The sequence below is a fragment of the Bos mutus genome, chromosome 6 (assembly GCF_027580195.1).
Source record: "Bos mutus isolate GX-2022 chromosome 6, NWIPB_WYAK_1.1, whole genome shotgun sequence".
NCBI classification, from domain to species: Eukaryota; Metazoa; Chordata; class Mammalia; order Artiodactyla; family Bovidae; genus Bos; species Bos mutus.
In genome coordinates, this window is record NC_091622.1 from 115136465 (window position 1) to 115154590 (window position 18126).

Genomic DNA, 18126 nt, shown 5'->3' on the forward strand with positions numbered 1-18126 from the left:
CTACTCTGTAAGCAGCAAGAGAAAACCCTCCCTGACAGAGCAAACAGGAGGGAGGCAGGGTGAGCCGGAAAGGAGGCAGCCCCGAGGCGCGTGGGCGCCAGGCCGTCTCTGACCCGGGCCCCGCACTGGCCCCGGTGCACAGTTAACGCCGATGAAACGCGCCCGCTGGGAGTGAGCCTGAGCACGCAGCTCCAAGGCTGGCCCCACGGGAGGCGCAGGTGGGGGCGGGGGGGGGGACGCACCTGCTGCTTGGCCAGCATCGGGAGGATGACGTCGGCCACCTGCCGGGACAGCCGCTTCCACCTGTCCTCGCTCTCCTTGTGGCACTGCCGCAGGACCAGCGTGAACATCTCCAGCACCTGCGGGGACGGCCCAGATGCTTGAGCCCGGCCCGCACGCCCCAGGCGCCGTGCACACCAGGCGGACCCAGCGCGGCCACGCCTCGGGCCTTCCCAGGCTCCAACCAGAGGAAAGCCGGGCGCCTGTCGGCCTCGGGCAGAGCACAGGGGCAGGACCGGACCGCCGCGCAGGGGCCCCGGCTGAGCCTTCCCCTCTGCTCTGCGCTCTGCAAAGCTCCCCTCCCCCTGAAGACGGTTTGGGTCCCCGGATCCCGTGAGCCTTCCCCTCTGCTCTGCGCTCTGCAAAGCTCCCCTCCCCCTGAAGACGGTTTACTTCAGAAGAGTTCTCCGTGGGTGAGCCCCAGTTTGGTCGTGATCCCTCCTAAACAGGGACCCCTGAACGCCTGCTTGATAAACACGGCCTTGCTGGCATGGGGCCACCGTGAACCTGCTGCCAGGACGGCGCTCACACGACAGCAGACAGGGAGAGATGCAGGTGCCAGGCAGCCTGCAAAGCTGAAAATGCTTAATCGCAGAGACAGTCTACAGCCCAGTCTATAAAATGCCATGTTCCAGGCGGAGCCCACTCCCTGGAAAGCCTGCCCGGCCGCCTCCTCCCACAGCGGCCTCTCCCTTCCCAGGACCCAGCGGCACGTACGCAGAGGCAGGCAAGTCTGCGCTGTGGCCCGTCTTCCCAAACCAAGGCCAGCCGCGCTCTGTCCCGTAAGCCAGGCTGCGGACGCGCGGGACACCAGCCCATGTGCCTGCCAAGAGCTGGGCACTGGCTCTCGACCCTCTTATGGAAGTTGTACTTTTAATCCTACGGGATTTAATTCAACGCTAAGTATTTAGTTAAATATTACCTAGGTTAAGCAAAACGAGAATGCATAGAAGTTTCTGTGAGACAATCTGTGCCAGAGACAAACAGTAACAGGGATTACTGAGACCATGAGGGCGAGGCCCCTGCCAGTCATGGAAGAGGGCTCTCTAAAATGCCAGGTTTCAGACGGCCTCACACCATCTGAAATTCCAAATGTACCTGGAGGAAAGCAGAGCCAGAAATCAGTGCAAAGACTCTGGTCCTCCACCAACACGGTGGTAAATACATGTACAAACAAGTGTTTAAATCACTTCAGGCTGAGATCTTTCAAAACAGTTACTCAGAACTCCAGCACCGTGATCAACGCTGCTGATTTTTGGTCCTTGTTTTGGAAAAGGGTCCTCCACCACCTTGACTGAACTTATGACCGTCGGCCAGGCGTGGGGCCTTAAAGAGAGACCCCGTTAAGCCTTCCGCCTGCAGTGTCTCCCCACTGCCCAAGAGCCCAGGGCTGGCACAGAGCCACACTCGCTGACGAGCGGACAGGGCCACCGCAGGCTTCCTGCCACTCCTGCTCCCCTACCCCACCCCTTACCTGATGGTACTGGATGAGTCTCAGTAACATCGACACCACCACCTCTTTCTGGGTTTCAAGCTCTTTTCCTGCATCAGCCTTATTGGTTCCTCTTAAAACGAAGAGGTCGTGGACTATGGGCTGCAGGGCAGGTATGGCTGTGGGCACAGAAGGACACTAAGAAGGCACTCGGGAGACGACACTGACGCCTCCAGATGATTTCCAAGAAACAGAGGTCTGATCCACACTCGACTCGGCGATCAGGGATAATTTCAGGTTACCCAGGAGTGCACGGAGATTATCTGTACGCCATCCTGGAAGGTCAAGGGTCTTCCCTGACACTTCACAAGGTTGTGAAATCTTTTTGAAAACTAGGACTTCTGTGACATAACATGACTTCTGACACAAAGTGACACAAATTCAAAAGTCGAATTTAAACTAAACAACAGCAGCACCCTAACCTCATACACCATCTGCTCAGTCACCGGAAAAGAGCACAGGTGCTCTTCCCACAGAAAACACTGGGAGGGTTAGGCTTCTATAGTGTTTCAAGCAACTCGACTCGGTCTCTCGGTAGACTAAGGCTTCCCCTCAAGGCGCGCCTTTACTCAAAACAGCAAAGTGAAGTCTTTGGCCGAACACACCCTCAGGAGTAAACTAGGAAGGCCTTTCACTGAGGAGCATCAGCCAGGCCAAGTCACCAAGTTACTGAAAGGCACACTCTCACCCTCAGCCTCTCTCACACTCTCTCTCTCTCACACACATGCAGACTCATACACACACTCACACACACATACCGGCTGAGTTTCCCACAGATGACCAGGCTCTGTAGTGGAGACAATAAGGTCTGACTGTCCATCAACTTTCTTTCCAAACAAAGAACTTGCTTCCCTCTGGTCTGGGAAGCCTCAGCCGCCCCTCCAGTGAGGCCTGCACTCTCAGCTCCAGGGCCCAGGCACACGCAGTCAGGGCCCCTCTGCCGAGGCCGGGACAGGGGCCTACAGTAGGCTGGCCGCCTTGCTAGCGTGGAGGCGGAAAGGAGCTGAGCCCTGCGTACCCCCGCCCCCGGCCTGGGAGGTCCGCCGCCGCGGGACAGCACAGGGGGACCTCGGTGCGGCAGCCAGCAGAGGTCACAGGAGGCGCCCCCACCACGCGCAGAGGCCTCCAGGCTTCTGCCGACAGCGCCACATAAGGCGAGCAGGGCGAGCTGGGAGGAAGTCAGAGGGGTGACACTCCTCCCCACAGCACAGCCTCACTGCGCCAGGCGGCAGCAGGTGCCTGGGCTGCGGGTCGCTCTCTGTGGACCTCACTTTAGCTCCTATGAAACAGGCAGTAAAAACAAGGTCCTGAATCAAGGCCACACTGTACCTTCCAGGACATTGGGCAATAAACCCAGTGGCCTTACAGAAGCTGGATTTTAAAGTTTTCTGTTTCATGTGGATAGACAAGAGTATTTATGGCCGACTCCACGTGCGCTGTTTGTACCCAGGTGGACCACACTCCCTTCTTCAGACACCTCTGGCCAGAGTACACACGCGCACAGCCAGCGGGAGGCAGTGTAAGCACACAGACCAAAGAGCCAGGGAGAGGCCCGCCCCCCATTACCGTGCGTCACTGCCTTCCTCCCGCTGGCCATGATGCCGTCACAGAGCTGGATGATTTTAGGGATCCCGATGATCTGTTTTGAGTGGTAACGCTCGTAAGACAGTAATACCAGGAAGAAAAAGATGTTTGGGATAATCGCCTCTGACTCCCTAGAAACAGAAACATCCAAAGACACCCTTTTAAAATGAAAAAACATCATCGTATTAACAGCCCCAAAACACTCCTGATTCAAAGTGGAGAGCGTGCATATGAGAAACAGGAGAGCGTGGGGTGGGGGGCAGCGCTCGGAGCCTCGGCACCCGGTTCAGTCCTGTCACCCTCATCTCGAGTCCCTGTCTGGGGTGGGGCCCCCACGCCCGCTGGGGCGCTAGGCAGCTGGCAGGGCTCAGTGAGGGCCCTGAGGGAGGCACCCTCATCACCGCAGCCCAGGGCGCCTCCATCTGCCCCTCACCCTGCCACTGAAGAAGCTGGCACCCAAAGGAGAAAAGGTAACTTGCCTCCAATCACATGGTCAGGGTGACACACCCAAGAACAAGAGCCCGGGCCTCTAGACCCGGGGGCAGGGGGAGAGGTGGGCGGACGGGCCGCTCAGGACACTCCTCTGCACCACACTTCCCTCACGACTAAGTGGCTCAGAAACTAAAGGAGTTTCATTTTCAATTATATTTACAGGATGAAGTATTAAAACCTTACAGGCTAGCAAGGTAAAGTTACTAGAGATAACCATATCTAATGCTGTTTTCTGTAAGATTAGAAAAAAATTACTGTTATCTCAAATAAGATTTCATTTAGCAAAACCATTATAATTAAATGCTTTAAAATCTGAAATGAAAACTGACAACACGTGTAAATGTCAGGTGAAGAACGACCTCCCAACAAGGCTTGAGATACTTAAGTCATTAATTTTCAAGAGAAACAAAAATCCGCAGCACGTTGATCAGACTTTCATTAAACACAGTGCCTGGCAAAAACACCCAGCGATCTTTAAAGTAAACATTCATCTTAAAAATCTAGAATTACACGTATGGACTTCCCCAGTAGGAAGTGATTAAGACGCCACACTTTTACTGCAGGGGACACAGGTTCAATTCCTGGTCAGGGAACTAAGATCTGCATGCCACTTGGTGTGGCCAAAAAAATAAAATGGATGAAAATAAAATAAAATTATATGTAATTATGTAACAAGGACAAGAAGTCTAAAGTAACAAAATGCAATTACCTGAACTGGCCGACCTCAATGTATTCAAACTGCTTCAGCACAAATCCAATAAACACCTACAGGCAGGAAATACAATTTTCACATCAGTAATTAAAATGTGCAAACAAGGTTACTCTCCTTGGCGCTCATCTGTATAGACCTCTGACAAGTTTCCTGACGGTAGACAACCTTGCTTCTATACAAGAACTCCAATGTATGCTACGGTCAGATTAGATAGTTTCAAGACACTTGTAAGTAAACTCGTTTACTCAACACTGAGGTGAAACCTCCTGGGAGAAACAAACGAGAAGCTCCAGGGGCCACCAGGCGGCCCCCAAAGGGCGCAGCACAGGTCCCGCTGGTCCGGCTGCGGCACGCCCGGCCGCCTGGGCATCCTGAGCTGGCTTAGGGACAGGACGTCCAGCTGAGCCCACCTTCTGCCCACAGCACCAGCGCTCAGAGGGGCCGGGCACCCAGGGCTGTTGGGGGCGCAATGGCTGTGAGTAGAGGCCACACCCGGGACTGCTCACGCCCGTGTCGAGCTTTAGGCGCGTGTTCGTTCTCCACCCTGACGCTCGGAGCTCACCTCCGGCTCCCCCTGCCCGGGTGTGACACAGGCGCGCGCGGCGGCTCCGTAAGCCATGCGCTGAGCGGAGGCACACCGCGGGCCTCTTCCACTCTTCTGCCCTGCTCGTGGAGGCCGCCACCGCAGCCGACCCTACAGCCGACCCGCAGACCTGGGGAGGGGCCTCTAACCACCGAGACGACTGGTCTCCAGGAGGAGTTGCGAAGGCGCCTGCTGGGCTCCGACAAGTGGAGCCAGCCCGCGCCGGGCCCTGCTTCCTCCCGGGAAGCCCCACGGCAGGTCCCACGCCTGCCTCCCCTCGGCCACAGCCATCCCACCGCGGATGAGGGTGTCCCCTCCCCAGACGACAGAACCACCATCCCCTGGGAGCGTTTCCCCAGAGAAGGAAAACAGCTCTGTGGAGAATGTCCTCCTGAAAACCAGCGCGGAGAGCAGGGTGGTGAAGATGCTGGCCAACACAAAGCCCCCAGGCCCCTCCCCTTGGGTGGACCCCCAGCAGCACTGCAGGGAAAGCGGGGTCACCTCTCCGTCGAGCTTCCCCAGGGCAGCGACGCTGCCACAGCACCCACAACACGGTGACGTTGAGGGGCAAACGGAGAGCTGCAGCGTTTCCACCTCAGAACACTTCCTATCTCGCCCAGGAAAGCGGCCCACGGTCACAGCCCAACAGGGATGGTCACATCCTGACGCCCCAAACACAACTGTCCCTGGGGTGACCTTGGCTGGCCTGACTCCTGCTTTCAGAGAATTCACGTCATGAAGGGATCTGCCTTTCCACAGTCGCACACGCCAGAGCAGGGTGCGGGGGTGAGGGCCCACGGAGTGGAAGCGAGTGAGGACCCTCGGGACGGCTCAGACAGCTGGGGTGCAGGGGCCAGCCGCTGCCCGACAGACCACACGCCTTTGCAACAGGTGACAGCTTGAAACTGGCAACCGTTCCTCATAAGCTGTTTAAAACCACACTCTGGATTCTGCACAGATGTCCCCCCAAACCGTAAATTCAAATTACTCTTGGGGTGGGGGCAGGTGGGTAGATGGGAGGAACCACTGCAGGAGCATGAAGGCTGGAGAGCCCAGCTGAGGGCACCGAGCTTGCCGAGGCTCCGCAGGCCAGGCCTCCGCGCCCGACCGTGGGTGAGACAGAGGAGAGGCAGCAGCCAATGCGGGAAGGAAAGGCACACTTCCTGACGGCAGATTCCAGCGTCTTTCCCAGGTAACCTTCACTACATCGTGAACAGGTACGGCAGAGCAGAGGCGCAGTGTCACACCTGGTCTGAGTCCAGGAGGCAGTAGTTGACCCGCAGCTGCACCAGCTGCGCCAGCAGGTCCAGCACCTGCTTCTGCAGCTGCACGGAGGTGGTGGTCGTGTACTGCTTCAAAGCCTTTATAACAAGAGGCTCGAACAAGCGAATGTGATTGTGAATAGCATTCTGCGAAGGAGAAAGAGCACGCGAGTGAGTCTTCAGCGGCAGCCGCTTCCAGCCGCAACCTGAGGAGCTCCCAGTTACCTTGTCTGCTCGGTTCTTTGTGACGCTGGTGAGGTTTGTCTTTAGCTGGGTCGACACTTTCTGGAGGACGTCAAACCACCTGCCAGGTAGGAAAGAGGGCAAGCAAAGAACACCCTTACATACTCTCCTGTGTCCCCAGCTAGACCCAGGTCAAGCTAACTCCAACTCACAGAATCAGAACATTTCAGGGTCAAAAGGACTTCAACAGCCACTAGGTGTAGTGGCATCAAGCTCTTCTTTTAATGAAGATTAGTCAGGCAAGGAAATGGCAACCCGCTCCAGTATTTTTGTCTGGAAAATCTCACGGACAGAGGGGCCTGGTGGGCTATAGTCCATGGAGTCGCAGAGTTGGACACGACCGAGCGACTGAGCATGCCATCAGACAGGACTGAGTTTGTGGTGGGCGGACCACCATGGCTCGTCACCCGCAGCAGGTGACCTGGGCCAGAGCGCTACTGCTGCCAGACAGTCACGCAGCCCCGGGGGCAGGGGCTGGAGGCGCCAGGCTCGGAAAAGGCTCGGAGACTCAGAAGGCATAGCTTGATTTCTTTAAACTTTTACAGCAAATACCCTTTTCAAGAAATGTAATATTAAATGACAATGATCAGACATTTGCTTGTTTTACTTATTTCCCATATTAGACAAAAATTTAAAGAGCCCTAGTCGGAGAAGGCAATGGCAACCCACTCTGGTACTCTTGCCTGGAAAATCCCGGAGGAGCCTGGTGGGCTGCAGTCCATGGGGTCGTGAAGAGTAGGACACGACTGAGTGACTTCACTTTCACTTTTCACTTTCACGCACTAGAGAAGGAAATGGCAACCCACTCCAGTGTTCTTGCCTGGAGAATCCCAGGGACGGGGGAGAGCCTGGTGGGCTGCCATCTATGGGGTCACACAAAGTCGAACACGACTGAACCGACTTAGCACCAATAGCAGTCCTGAGACTTAGAAAAAGTCTGTATATCACCAATTAAAGCCCAAAACATGGACATTTTCCTAAAATACTCTAAATCTACGTAACAAAAACCCAGGAGTTCTACTGCTACTACATAGTAACTCAAATATGCATTAACAATTAACAGTAATTTAAGAAACAACTACTGCAATTCCAGACATCCTAAAAAAAGAAAGAAAGCAAAAAAGAAAGTGAAGTCGCTCAGTCACGTCCAACTCTTTGTGACCCCATGGACTGTAGCCCACCAGCTCTCCCTCTATGGAATTTTCTAGGCAAGAGTACTGGAGTGGGTTGCATTGCCTTCTCCGGGGGATCTTCCCAACCCAGGGATCTTCCCAACCCAGGGATCAAACCACACTGCAGGCAGATGATTTCCCACCTGAGCCACTGGGGAAGTGCAACACAGCCATAAATTAAGTGGAAAGAGATCTTTATCCATGAAGTTGGGACACACCACCCACCAGTCCTCTGTACACCAGCACAGCTGCACCACCCGAGCGGCCCCCTGGGCGCCAGCAACACACAGGACCTGACCCTGCAGCGACGTGCCCTCAGTGTCAGACACACGCACCCCCTTCCCGGTCTGCTGATTCGTCAGCTCTCCTGTCCCGCAGCCCAGCCCCACCCGCCGAGATGGGAACACCCCAGGCCCTTGTCTCTCACTGGGCTACACGCTTCTCTGAAGGGGGGGCCCTGCCTTCAGCACCGCAGAGAGCTCTGGAGAACACAGGGGGCACTCAGAAGGTTACCCTGCGGTGTCCTGGTCCTGCTCTGCCTGCGCCGCGTTCCGCAGGCTGGCGTCCGCTAAGGCCTGGGTGAAGAGGGTGTATGGTGCCATGAAGCAGTAGTGGTACAAGCCGGGCCGCGCGCTGGAGGAGCCGAGGCGCTGCGCACGGCCCTGCGACTTGCTGGCGTGCGAAGACAGGCCGTCCAACTGGGAGGCCAGGTTTGTTCCAAACAGAGTCTTCAGCAACTGGAGCAGAAGAATTGAAGTCACTGACAGTCGAATTAACGTGGAATTCCCCACATACGCACTGAGTCCACCTGAAACGAACTGGATGCGCGAGCAAGACTTCCGGCCGTACGGACGTGGGAGGGGCGCTCGGACAGCAGGAGGGGGATGGGAGCCTGTCCCCAAGGGCGAGCCCCTCCTCCAGGGGCGCAGGGGACAAGCAGCCTCCTGGCCCGAGAACGAGCGAGCAGAGGCGGGCTGGTGCAGCTGCCGCATGCAACACCTCCTGAGCGCCAGGCTGCGCGCCAGCGACGTGCAGGGAGAAGGACTTCCCGGGAGCTCCTTGCTTACCTGCTGAACACACACGGTCGCCATCATTGGCTCTCGACTGAAGCAAGACTTCAGGTATCCCAGAATCTCTTCAACACACTGGAAAGGAGAAGTGTGAGGCATTAAAGGAAGTGAGTCACAGACCACTCGCTGCCGCAGTCCCACACGGACAGCACACAGGAGTGCTTCCATTTAAACTGGGAACATCCATCAACACCAGAGGACACTCAGAGCAGGCTCTCACTTATCACAGCCAGAGACAGTATGAAGCACTGAAACCCAGGCTCTCGGCCTTCCTTTCACGCGCTTCTACATTCATGCCTTCGTTGGCTCACTCGTCCAGACACAGGACATCTAGGATCTGCCGCGCCCTCTGCGTCCAGCCCCGTTCTCAGAGCAGGAGGTCAGAGTCCACAGGGGAGCTGCATCTCAGGGGTACCTGCAGACGGTCAGCTGAATGCAACACATATTACGTCAGGTGTGATTTGCCACAAAAAGTCCTGGATGTGTCTTGACAGCCTGCAAAGATGACCACCACGACTGCCTTCAAACGCCTGCCCTCACAGGTGCTTCCCAGCCTCGTACGCGAGCTCTCGACAGACAAGGCGCCCTGGGGACGAGAGCCGGTCCACGACTGCCAGCGGCAGCCCCTCCTCACAGCCACGTGGCCTCCAGCCACTGCTCGCGGCACATCAACTACAGGGAGAAGGCCACTCGCTTCATTCGTTTGATGCAACTTCCTGCACTAAACAGTGACAGACTTCTGTTCACTTCATATACTCAGGCCCATGTATGCTGAATATTCCGATTAACTCCCCTGGACCAGATGTCCAAGGCTGTATGTATACTCTGCAGGGTTGAGTTTGTTCCACGCCACCGCTCATAGCAGGTAACTAAGAAGTGTTAACTGGAAGAATTCAACCAGAGTCTTTCATATCACAAGCTATCTAATAATCCTGTCTCTTAACAAATACACCTGGAATGCTTTCTGTGCATTCCCAGGTCTCCTGCGCCGCAAGCCGACACCACCACCTGAGCCACCAGGGAAATCCAGAAACTAAGTTCAGTTCAGCTCAGTCTCTCAGTTATGTTGGACTCTTTGCAACTCCACAGACTGCAACAAGCCAGGCTTCCCTGTCCTTCTCCCAGAGCTTGCTCAAACTCATGTCCGAGTTGGTGATGCCATCCAAACATCTCATCCTCTGCGTCCTCTTCTCCTCCTGCCTTCAATCTTTCCCATCATCAGGGTCTTTTCCAATGAGTCAGTTCTTTGCATTAGGTGGCCAAAGTATTAGAGTTTCAGCTTTAGCATCAGTCCTCCCAATGAATATTCAGGACTGATTTCCTTTAGGATGGACTGGTTGGATCTCCTTGCTGTCCAAGGGACTCTCAAGAGTTTTCTCCAACACCACAGTTCAAAAACATCAATTCTTTGGCGCTCAGCTTTCTTTATAGCTCAACTCTCACATCCATACATGACTACTGGAAAAACCATAGCTTTGACTAGACGGACCTTTGTTGACAAAGTAATGTCTCTGCTTTTTAATATGCTGTCTAGGTTGGTCACAGCTTTTCTTCCAAGGAGTGTCTTTTAATTTCATGGCTGCAGTCACTATCTGCAGTGATTCTGGAGCCCAAGAAAATAAAGTCAGCCACTGTTTCCCCATCTATTTCCCATGAAGTGATGGGACCAATGCCATGATCTTAGTTTTCTGAATGTTGAGCTTTAAGCCAACTTTTTCACTCTCCTCTTTCACTCTCATCAAGAGGCTCTTTAGTTCTTCTTCACTTTCTGCCGTAAGGGTGGTGTCATCTGCATATCTGAGGTTATTGATATTTCTCCCGGCAATCTTGATTCCAGCTTGTGCTTCATCCAGCCCAGCGTTTCTCATGATGTACTCTGCATGGAAGTTAAATAAGCAGGGTGACAATATACAGCCTTGAGGTACTCCTTTCCCAATTTGGAACCACTTTTCCCTCTCTGGTTCTAACTGTTGCTTCTTGACATGCATACAGGTCTCTCAGGAGGCAGGTAAGGTGGTCTGGTATTCCCATCTGTTGAAGAATTTTCCACAGAAGAATTTTCTTGTGATCTACACAGTCAAAGGCTTTGGTGTAACCAATAAAGCAGAAATAGATGCTTTTCTGGAACTCTCTTGCTTTTTTGATGATCCAACGGATGTTGGCAATTTGATCTCTGGTTCCTCTGTCTTTTCTAAATCCAGTTTGAACATCAGGAAGTTCACAGGTTGAAGACTGGCTTGGAGAATTTTGAGCATTACTTTGCTAGCGTGTGAAATGAGTGCAATTGTGAGGTAGTCTGAACATTCTTTGGCATTGCCCTTCTTTGGGATTGGAATGAAAACTGACCTTTATCAGTCCAGTGGCTACTGCTGAGTTTTCCATATTTGCTGGCATGAGTGCAGCACTTTCACAGCATCATCTTTTAGGATCTGAAATAGCTCCACTAGAATTCCATCACCTCTACTAGCTTTGTTCATAGTGATGCTTCCTAAGGCCCACTTGACTTTGCATTCCAGGATGTCTGGTTTAGGTGAGTGATCACACTATCGTGGTTATCTGGGTCATAAAGATCTTTTTTGTATAGTTCCTCTGTATATTCTTGCCACCTCTTCTTAATATCTTCTGCTTCTGTTAGGTCCATACCACTTCTGTCCTTTATTGTGTCCTTCTTTGCATGAAATATTCCCTTGGTATCTCTAATTTTCTTGAAGAGATCGTTTGTCTTTCCCATTCTGTTGTTTTCCTCTATTTCTTTGAACTGATCACTGAGGAAGGCTTTCTTATCTCTCCTTGCTATTCTTTGGAACTCTGCATTCAGATGCTTATATCTTTCCTTTTCTCCTTTGCCTTTCGCTTCTCTTTTTCTCAGCTATTTGTAAGGCCTCCTCAGACAACCATTTTGCCTTTTTGCATTTCTTTTTCTTGGGGATGGTCTTGGTCACTGCCTCCTGTAAAATGTCACGAACTTCGGTCTATAGTTCTTCAGGCACTCTGTCTATCAGATCTAATCCCTTGAATGAATCTATTTGTCATATTCACTGTATAATCGTAAGAGATTTGATTTACGTCATATCTGAATAGGCTAATGGTTTTCCCTACTTTCTTCAATTTAAGTCTGAATTTGGCAATAAGGAGTTTATGATCTGAGCCACATTCAGCTCCTGATCTTGTTTTTGCTAACTGTATAGGGCTTCTCCATCTTTGGCTGCAAAGAATATAATCAATCTGATTTCGGCACTGACTATCTGGTGATGTCCATTTGTAGAGTCTTCTCTCGTGTTTTTGTAAGAGGGTGTTCGCTATGACCAGTGCATTCTCTTGGCAAAACTGTTAGCCTTTGCCTTACTTCGTTTTGTACTCCGGGGCCAAACTTGCCTGTTACTCCAGATATCCCTTGACTTCCTACTTTCGCATTCCAGGCCCCTATGATGAAAAGGACATCTTTTTTGGGTGTTAATTCTTGGAGGTCTTGTAGGTTTTCATTGAATCGTTCAGCTTCTTCAGCATTACTGGTTTGGGCATAGATTTGCATTACTGTGATATTGAATGGCTTGCCTTGGAAACGAACAGAGATCATTCTGTCACTTTGGAGACTGCACCCAAGTACTGCATCTCAGACTCGTTAGTTGACTGTGAGAGCTACTGCACTTCTTCTAAGGGATTCCTGCCCACAGTAGTAGATATAATGGTCATTTGAATTAAATTCACCATTCAAGTCCATTTTAGTTCACTGATTCCTAAAATGTTGACGTTCACTCTTGCCATCTCCTGTTGGACTACTTGAAATTTACCTTGATTCATGGACCTAACATTCCAGGTTCCTATGCAATACTGCTCTTTACCACATTGGACTTTACTTCCATCACCAGTCACATCCACTACCAGGTGCTGTTTTCGCTTTGGCTCCATCTCTTCATTCTTTCTGGAGTTATTTTTCCACTGATCTCCAGCAGCATATTGAACTCCCTACTGACCTAGGGAGTTCATCCTTCAGTGTCCTATCTTTTTACCTCTTCATACTGCTCGTGGGTTCTCAAGGCAAGAATGCTGAAGTAGTTTGCCATTCGCTTCTCCAGCGGATCACGTTTTGTCAGAACTCTCCACCGTGACCTGTCGCCTTGGGTGGCCCCACGCAGCATGGCTAAGAAACTGAGAACAGGTTGAGAAGAGGCTGGTGCTGTTGGCTCTGCGAGTCCAGGGTAACAAGGAAACAAGTCCCAGGCAAGAACATAAAATCACAGGATAACAGGGACACCCCATTCCCAGCCAGTAAGGGGTAGGAGGGACTACATTTATCCCACAGCCAAACCACCAAAAAAGCCAGACAATACATGAAACCACAGCTCCAAGACCGTGATCACCAGGCACCAGAGGACAGGAGTCCCTGAGAGATGGGAAACAAGCTGGTCAGCCGAACGGCTGCCCTGCTCACTATGCCCCTCGGAGAGCTCCCAGGAGGGGCATGAGGACGAGGGACGGAGCAGAGACCAGGAGCCCCGAGTCGAGAAGGAGCTGGGAGTCCGGGAAACGGACTCAGTGAGGGTTCCAAAGAAGAGTGGCCTCCCAGAGAGGACCTGAGGAGGCCCCGCAACGCTGGGCGGGGAGGAGGCGGGCAGAGGGAGCAGCGCTCAGAGCTCACACAGGCCCGGACAGTGACCCCTCTCCCTGTGGGTTCGCAGCCCCGGGCTGAGCCAGAGAGCCCTTGCCTCGGGCGGAAGACTTAGCCCTGGACTGAGCACTCCTCCACCCCCTTCTGAGTTGACATGTGGGAAAAGTACAAGAGACAAGAAACAGAAGACAATGTGTACAATGACTGAGACCAGGTAAGCTTCACGCACGTTGAGAGAAAGACGGGGAGAACGAGCACGGCGAACTGCACGGTAGCCCATGTTCAGCGTGGGCTTTCGGAAACTCACTGTGGAGTTCATTAGACACCACGATGCCCCAGCCAGACAGGTGGGTCCACACACACCAGAGCAAGTGGGCAAGGTGCTGACTGTCACATCTGGATGTGGACACAACAGGGGCAGTCACTGCACGGCCCCTTAACTATCCCGTCTGCTTGACCAGGTCCCCACGACAGGAGGGTGGCGGGCAGAGGTTAGTCACTAGGCTCAGCACCAAAGTCCACAAGCCTCAAGCACAGCTCTGCTCCTTCCTAAAGCGCCACCGAACAAGCCCTCACTGTGACTGCTTGGACTTTTCAACATGCAGCAGGTCAGAGAAGGCAAAAGATTCAACAGTTTTAAACCCAGTAATTTTCTAATTCAACTGTGAAAAGAGAATACAAACTGAACTCCCCTCAACGCGAGGCTAAGATGAAAATCAGACTCAGGTGCCCAGACTGAAGAACCTGCTCCCTGCTTCCCAAACGTGCCAGCATGGTGGGCTCCCACTCCAAGGCACCTGGCCCAGAGATGCATTTCAGGCGTGGCAGCCACAGCTCAATAAGAAGACAGGAAACACAAACCTTCCCGATGTCCTGCAGCGTCGCCAGCTCCAGAATCTGAGACAAAACGTCCAAGGCAGAGCGCAGGAAACCCCCAAACTTCTCGCTGCTGCTCTGAAGATCCAAGGTGACCTGGGGGATGAGGAGGGAGACGAGAACAGGCATCGCTGGGGCGGCAGCCTCCCGGGCACCTGAGACAGAACCACGGTCTGCGCTGGCAGCTGTGCTCCACCAGGCAGCCCAAGGCTCATCTTGGTGGGGGTGGGGGTGGGGTGGGGGTGGCTTCTATTTGTTTGCTTGTAGCACTGGGGAAACGCCTTGGAAAGGAAATTACTCTTCCAGATAGCTACATAAAAACTGATTTTCAAAGGCATCTTCCAACTTACATTTGACACTATTGAAAGAAATAATTCCTAACCTTCTATCATAATGAGAAAAAATGCTTAATGCCCATCGTAACCAGTACCTGATAAGCAGCAAAAAAAAAAAAAAATTGAATGTAAGTCCTTTTCCACACCAGGGTGTCCCTGGTGGCTCAGGTAGTAAAGAATCCGCCTGCAATGAGGGAGACCCAGGTTCGATCCCTGGGTCAGGAAGATCCCCTAGAGGAGGTTGTGGCAACCCTCTCTAGCATTCTTGCCTGGAGAACCCCATGGACAAAGGAGCCTGGAAGGCTGCAGTCCATTGGGTCACAATCAGACATGACTGAGCGACTGAGCACAAGCACAGCTCTTCCACACACATTAGGACCCCTGGAAGAACCATTATCAGATCCGGACACAGCCTTTTAGTCTGGGTATGGCAAGATATTAAATTAGTCTAAGAGGTATTAAGTTAAGATCCTAAAGGGCCAAGCTTAAGTCAATTTTGCAGCAATTTCCCCCATTTAACAGATGGAGAGGAGGATCAGGTCCAAGGATAGAACATGTAAGAACAAAGGTGAGAGGGAGAGACTGAAAATAAAAACCGGCAAAACCCTCGCAAAGACACTACACTAAGTAGAAAGCAATTTGCTCAGTGAAGTAAAATCTAACCACTGCTGAAAAAGGAAAAAATCTCTTTCTCAGAATGAGAAATATACCCATGCAGAAGAGTCAAGAGAGGAGATGGCTGTCCTTCCAGAAACCCGCCCGCAGGCCTGGCCCGGGGATCTGGGAGCTCGGCCGGGAAGCCGTCCGCTGGACGGACACCAGCCCTCCTGAGAGCCGGGGGCTCACTGTGCCGGCCTGTCTGGATGCGCGTGTTCAGGCGGGACACCTGCTTTCCTCTCCTAGCATGGCCGCACACTTGCTCTAGTGAGTGGTGGGGGTGTGGTCCTCGTGGCCTCATGGGGGCAGAGGTTGCTCCAGACTCCGCCTGCATCCTCCCCATCACGGGCTGGCCGTGTGTCCTCCCTACCCCGCTGTGAGGAGTCCGCACTGTGAGCGCGACCACGTGCTGAGTCCTAGGAGTCCGTCCAGCCGATCTCTGAACGTGGGTGCTCTTGGGAAGCCCAGACCCAGCACCAGTAGATCATAAAGACATCACTTTCCCAGTAAAAATCCTAACCTTTTGTATGATGGAAGCTATCATAAACAAAGCCGAAAAAGCTAATCGTAACTCATATCCCTAAGGCCCTCTCACTTATACATGTCTGTAAGCTACAATTGTAGGAAATATGTCGACAGTCCCCTGAAATGTGTGAGAGCAAGGGTATTTTTACAAAAGCAGTACCTTGTAGTTGGCGTGAGTGGCTTTCAGGACGTCGTGCAGTTTGAGGTAAGAAGGCAGGTGACAGAAGCTTCCCAGTGACGAGGACTTGTTTGTGGCGACAGGCCCCGAGGTTTCAGGTGGCCGAGAGGCTTCACACAGACAAGATACACTTTCACATCAAAAGGACACACTCGCCAAGTTTAAAAGAGATCCCTGTAACAATTATTTTTAAAGTATTCTAGAAGGAGATCAGCCCTGGAATTTCTTTGGACGGAATGATGCTAAAGCTGAAACTCCAGTACTTTGGCCACCTCATACGAAGAGTTGACTCATTGGAAAAGACTCTGACGCTGGGAGGGATTGGGGGCAGGAGGAGAAGGGGACGACGGAGGATGAGATGGCTGGATGGCATCACTGACTCGAAGGACGCGAGTCTTGGTGAACTCTGGGAGTTGGTGATGGACAGGGAGGCCTGGTGTGCTGCGATTCATGGGGTCGCAAAGAGTCGGACACGACTGAGCGACTGAACTGAGGATAAAATGCCACCTTTTCCTGCCTTTTTGATTAATTAGAAGTAGTAAGAGACTGACTACTAAACATTAGTAGACTCTGAGCACCTCCCAAAGATAATACAGTAAAATAAAAAGAGAAAGAGAAGACAAGCGTGATGCTGGAGGTGTCTGCTTTGGCCTGGCTGCAATTCAGAGGAACAACCGGCTCAAGGGCCTTCAGTCAATCTGAAAACCCCCCAGAGCACAAGGCTCCCAGGGGCACCAGGGGGATGGCCCCCAGCTGACTGAGGTCACGAGCCCTGTAAGCAAGTCAACAGGGGTGCAGTGAGCATGCACGGATGACCGCGCGGGTCACACGCTATCACTGAGCTGGTACTAAACACAAAATGCTACAAGGCCTTACAGATGGGTGGTTGGGGTCCTTAGTTTATCAATCATCAGAAAGATGACCAGTCACATACTGATGACTAAATCTGCATAGTTCTGAAGCTTTTTAGATGCTAAATCCCCAGTGGAACTGCAATCCTTAGAAAACAGCATCTTTTCAAATGCTTTATACAGGAAACTAACTCCCTGTCGGTCCAGTGCTCAGGACCCGGTGTTTTCACTGCCAAGGACCCAGGTTCAACCCCTAGTCAGGGAACTAAGATCCCACAAGCCATGCAGTGTAGCTGAAAGAAGGAATAAACTTCCAACAATAATAAAATGCTCAACATGAACGCTTTATAAGCAAAAATGAATGGAAGAGTCACGTGCGGCCCCAGCACTGTGAGGTGGCATGTGACTACGTGTGGTGGAGTCCAGTCGCCTGCCCGCAATGCCCACCGTGAGGGGCACAGACGGCACCTGTCACAGGCAGAGCCCACGGGCACTCTGGCCCCTCTGGCCTGAGACCCCGCTGCTGCTGCTGCTGCTGCTGCTGCCCAGCTAGCATCTGTGAATTCTTCAGGTTTGGCTCACTCAGATGGTTTCATCCCCACTCTCCTCCCTATGCGGCCTTTCCAAATGGAGGGTTTCCACTTCCTACTTCATTATTCTCACCCACTACCTCTGTTCCCAGCCGTCTACATCGCCTCCCTTCCTGAAAATCAACGAGAAGAGCAGAAGGGAGGAGGCGCAGGGCGCAGGGAGCACAGGGCGGGCACCTGTAGACGGCTGGGACCCCGAATAATTAGAACACCACACTCAGACGTGCTCAAGGCCAAAGTGTGCTCTGTGTCCTCTTAGCAGTTAACACCGGAAACCACACCTGGGGAAACCGTTTCTGTGGTTTCGTTCCATGCATTTTACTCCCCAAACTCCACGTCATCCATCAGCCCGGACCTGACCAGAAGTGTTGGGTCCTAATCGCTGTGACACAGTCGGCCCCCGCCCCTGCCCCGCCCCACCCTGCCCGCCTCCCAGCCCGGGCCCTCGCCCCGACCGGCCTCACACCTGGACTGGCCTCGCTGCCTTTCTTGGGACTCACAGGCACAGACGCCTGCTCTCCTGGCTCCTTCTCTTTCCCTTTCCGTCGGATTGGGCTCAGAGAAGGCGGGTTTGTGAGAGAAGGCAGGGCTGCCTAAAACAGAACACAAGACACTG

General features: G+C 52.8%; 1 protein-coding gene across 4 annotated transcripts in view; it reads right to left on the reverse strand.

Annotated features, from left to right (window-relative positions):
* HTT (huntingtin) overlaps positions 1–18126 on the reverse strand; it is a 132011-nt gene that overhangs the window by 43866 nt on the left and 70019 nt on the right. For all 4 annotated transcript variants that reach the window (XM_070372786.1, XM_070372785.1, XM_070372787.1 and 1 more), the window contains exons 27-37: positions 17977–18103; positions 16052–16179; positions 14360–14470; positions 8887–8964; positions 8333–8556; positions 6630–6708; positions 6390–6551; positions 4557–4612; positions 3338–3486; positions 1754–1890; positions 243–359 (exon numbers count right to left, since the gene is read on the reverse strand). In XM_070372786.1, coding sequence (XP_070228887.1) covers positions 243–359; positions 1754–1890; positions 3338–3486; positions 4557–4612; positions 6390–6551; positions 6630–6708; positions 8333–8556; positions 8887–8964; positions 14360–14470; positions 16052–16179; positions 17977–18103 — 1368 coding nt within the window. The remainder of the gene's footprint in view (positions 1–242; positions 360–1753; positions 1891–3337; positions 3487–4556; positions 4613–6389; positions 6552–6629; positions 6709–8332; positions 8557–8886; positions 8965–14359; positions 14471–16051; positions 16180–17976; positions 18104–18126) is intronic.